The sequence below is a fragment of the Acanthisitta chloris genome, unplaced genomic scaffold (assembly GCF_000695815.1).
Source record: "Acanthisitta chloris isolate BGI_N310 unplaced genomic scaffold, ASM69581v1 scaffold23286, whole genome shotgun sequence".
NCBI lineage: Eukaryota > Metazoa > Chordata > Aves > Passeriformes > Acanthisittidae > Acanthisitta > Acanthisitta chloris.
In genome coordinates, this window is record NW_008680045.1 from 14,515 (window position 1) to 18,110 (window position 3,596).

Consider the following 3,596-nt stretch of genomic DNA (forward strand, 5'->3'; position numbering starts at 1 on the left):
TGCAATGTGCTCCATGAGGCAAGTACCAACATCCCAATGAATTATGTAACAGTGTTAGTATGCAGTGGTGAAAGCCAAACAGAGAGCTTCAACAAAGCCTAATTTACTTATTCTTTCTCTATTTGGAGACAGGTTGAAGCAATCTGTTGGCAGCTTAGTCATCCTTCTGTTTTCCCCCAGCACATACTTGCATTCGTTTCTTCCCCAAAATTTGGGAGGGCAAAATTAATTTTCTACTAAAAAAAGCCACTGAAAAACAGAAACCAAAATCGAAGCACCCGAGTGAGCTGCCTGTGAGCTGCTGCGTGCATCACCATGGCTGCAGCTCCATTTGTGGTGCAAACCTTGGCAATGTCAGAACTAATCAGCTCAGCAATTCAGCAAGAGAGGCAGAGGAAAGCTGGGTCATTCTGCTCCTTGCCCAGTATGAGTATTGCATAAATATTGTCTTCAGTTTCATTCATACATCCCAGCAAGCGCTGACCACTCAAGGGGTGCTAAGCCAAATCAGCAGGTTAAGGCTGCTGCAGAGTTGGCTTTCTGTAGAAGCCCTGTGCAAACAGGGAGGCTCATCTTCAAACTGGAAGATTTGGCTTTATTTCTATCCTGTTTTGCTGTGTGACTTTAGATGTCACACTTGGATCACCCTGACCTTCCTTAGCTGATCAACTCAGGCTAGACTGAGCTGCTAGGCTGTGCTGCACACAACTGTCATAAGCTTCAACGTTGTTAAACGGCATCTGAGACCTTCCAGGAGAAACTACTACTGGAGTATAAAGCATTGCCATCAAACAGGTGAGCACAATCTAGTTTTTAGAAAGCATAATCCTTATTCTCTAAATAGCTGATGACAATGAAGGCAACACTGTATGTGTGCAGCCACCAAAACACCTGACAGGATTTCTTAACAGGCTGATGTTTTTCCATGTGGTCCTTGACAAGAGACATCTTTTACGAAGCTCAAATTAATTCTAAATGAATTTTTCTATTGCCATGTCTGCCCAACACAACAGTTTAGTGAACACCACCTTTCCCAAGCCAGAAGCATAGGCTTTTTGTATTAAATTCGGTATAAAATAGGCATTTTAGTATGAAATCTCAATATACTTACAGCAAAACTTGTCATTTAGCTGGCAAATGTTGCCAGGGCAGTCTGTAGGCAGAGGGTTGCTGGGCTGTTCATACTGAGAGCCACGAATGCCTCCTGTATTGCACCAGGTGCATGAAGAAAAAACCCTGCCTTAAAGATATTGTGTTCCTTACCATGAGTGAGTAGTAATTAAATCATGTTTTATACAGGTCTAAAGAGCCCTCCATGTTTGGCTAACCCAAGGTAATATAATTAAAACTAGACAGAAGGTTTACAAGTGTTTACGCTTACTGCTAAAATGTGCTACAACTTCACACACACCAACTTACACAATTTTTTATGTCTGAAGCTACAATTATTTTAGCAGTCCAAAACAGCCACATGAATGTAAAGATTTTAACTGCTTATTGTCTTGGTGTACTTGTGAAGTCCAGTGTGCAAAATCAATTCCTAGAATGCAGTTTAGAACTAACTTTGGGTAGTGAGAAGCCAGTTAAAAACAGGGGGAAACAAATATTTTAAAAGAAAAATCCTACCTATGCAGTGACTCCTACAATTAAAAAGTCAATTTTCATTATACTTTTGTAGCTGTCTGTAAGCTAATGCCCCACACAGTATTTTTTCTAAGAGAAAAGAACCATTTCCTCAAGAAAATCCAATTCATTTTATTTTGCTCATAGATATATGAGTGTAACAGTAGCATGAGCACTTATATACAAAATGAGTTTAACGTAGCAGAACACCAAGGATTTCCTCTTGGGGCAGTTATGATCGAGCAGACAAGCACTGATTCACCACTTCCAGCAAGTGTGAGTTTTCCAAAGCAGCTGCTACACGTTCTTTATCAGCAAGCTGTTTGTTAACTGTGCAGACAAAAGCACAAGAAACTGGTCAGGACATTGGTACATGCTGTCTTTATCAAAGCATTTTATATTGAGACAGATCATCAGTTGCTATGGGAGTCAAGTAACCGGTAATTCTGCAAATGCTGAGCACATCCTGGAGCTGCAGTCTGAAGTCAAAGCTTCCCTGTCACCAGTTGAACCAGAGAGTGTCCATGATTCAGCAGCTGGGAGCTGTGTGTGTCACTGTAACACAAGAAATCCTGCCAGCCTCTCCCCATTTCCTGAGTCCTCCACATCGCAGGTAAATCAGTGATTAACTGAGAACACAGGTTGCCTGAGGAGATGTGTCAAGTACAGTACAGAACAGTCAGTGACACTACGTGTTCCTGCTCTGTAACGTCCCCCAAAATCTGATGCACAGCCAGTTCCAGATACTAAACAGCTGCTCTGCAGGTAAGAGAATCAAACTCCTCTCTGAATTTCAAGACTAAAAACCAAAGAAAGACCACACAACAGAGCACTAGAAGCCTTACCTGCATGCTCAGAAGCATGTGTTCCTGGTGTTATGTGAACATCCAGCTTAAAAGGCATCACAAAAGAAAAAGGGGACAAGTCAACAAAGCACTGGAAGCTTAAGCTATTTAATAGAAATAAGACGGTAACAAAAAGAGGGGGAAAAGACATTGCCAGTATCAGTTACTATATAGAGCAGAATAAAATAGAAGTCTAAAATCATAGAATATTCTCCATTTCCATCAGACAAGGGGGAAGGCACCAATCTCTCCTCCTCCTGTGCCACAGAGCACTGCAGGTCACTTCCCTCACAACCCCACCGGCCTGTGACAGGAGCCACAGAACCCTCACTCTGCACAGGTATTTCAGCCCTCTGCCTACTCTGTTCTGGAGAGCCTCCCTCACCCAGAAAACGAACAGAGCTCTATTTATATTGTTCCCTGTAAATGAGTTAGCTTAATTTTCTTGCTTTTTTTTTTTCTTTTCCCAAACACATTCCCCCTCTTTTGCTTTCCAGAGTGGTTTGATTACTCACCTTGAATCTCTCAGGCAGAGATCTGAGCAGTTTTACCTTTATGGAGAGGCCAATCAAGGTGGCCATGCTGCAGTGTGGAATGGTGGGCGTGAACTCCACCGACACGGTGCTCTCTGCGTCGTTCACCTGTGCAAACCAAACACCTGCTGGGAGGTGGTTTGGGGTGAAGGCAGCACCCCAAACCATGTGTGCCATGCAGCTTGATGCTCTACCCTGTTGCTCACAGATTTGTTTGTGGATGCTTTGAAATACTATGTTTAGCTGCAGTAGACTGCTACGATAAACATAGCTTAATGTTAGAAAGAATTAAGTAGCTAATCGGATGGCTGAGGCAGTACTGCCCTGCAGCACAGCAGAGCACAGAGCAGAGAAGTGCAGAAAGAGCAGAGGAGCACAGCAGAGCAGAGAAGAGCAGAGCACAGAGCAGAGAAGCGCAGAGAGGAGCACAGCACGATTAGTACATCTCTGCAGGTTCTCACTTTCACTCGCATTTGCTCAACGACGTTGAGCTCCTCCAGGGTGAGCGGGTGCTCGGGGTCGTTGATGGAGCGGATGAGATGTGCCGCGTTAAGGAAAGCGGAGCTGCCCCGGCCCGGCCCGCCCTGCCCTCCCG

The 3,596-nt window shown here is 43.9% G+C and overlaps 1 protein-coding gene across 1 annotated transcript; it reads right to left on the minus strand.

Moving 5' to 3' along the window:
• Nucleotides 1–1,855: 1,855 nt before the first annotated feature.
• FAM96B (family with sequence similarity 96, member B) lies at nt 1,856–3,540 on the minus strand (the record flags this gene model as incomplete). Its single annotated transcript, XM_009077576.1, has 4 exons — nt 1,856–1,953; nt 2,469–2,514; nt 2,984–3,109; nt 3,463–3,540. Coding segments are annotated over 4 exons (348 nt in total), but the record flags the coding sequence as incomplete, so codon positions are not given.
• Nucleotides 3,541–3,596: the final 56 nt, after the last annotated feature.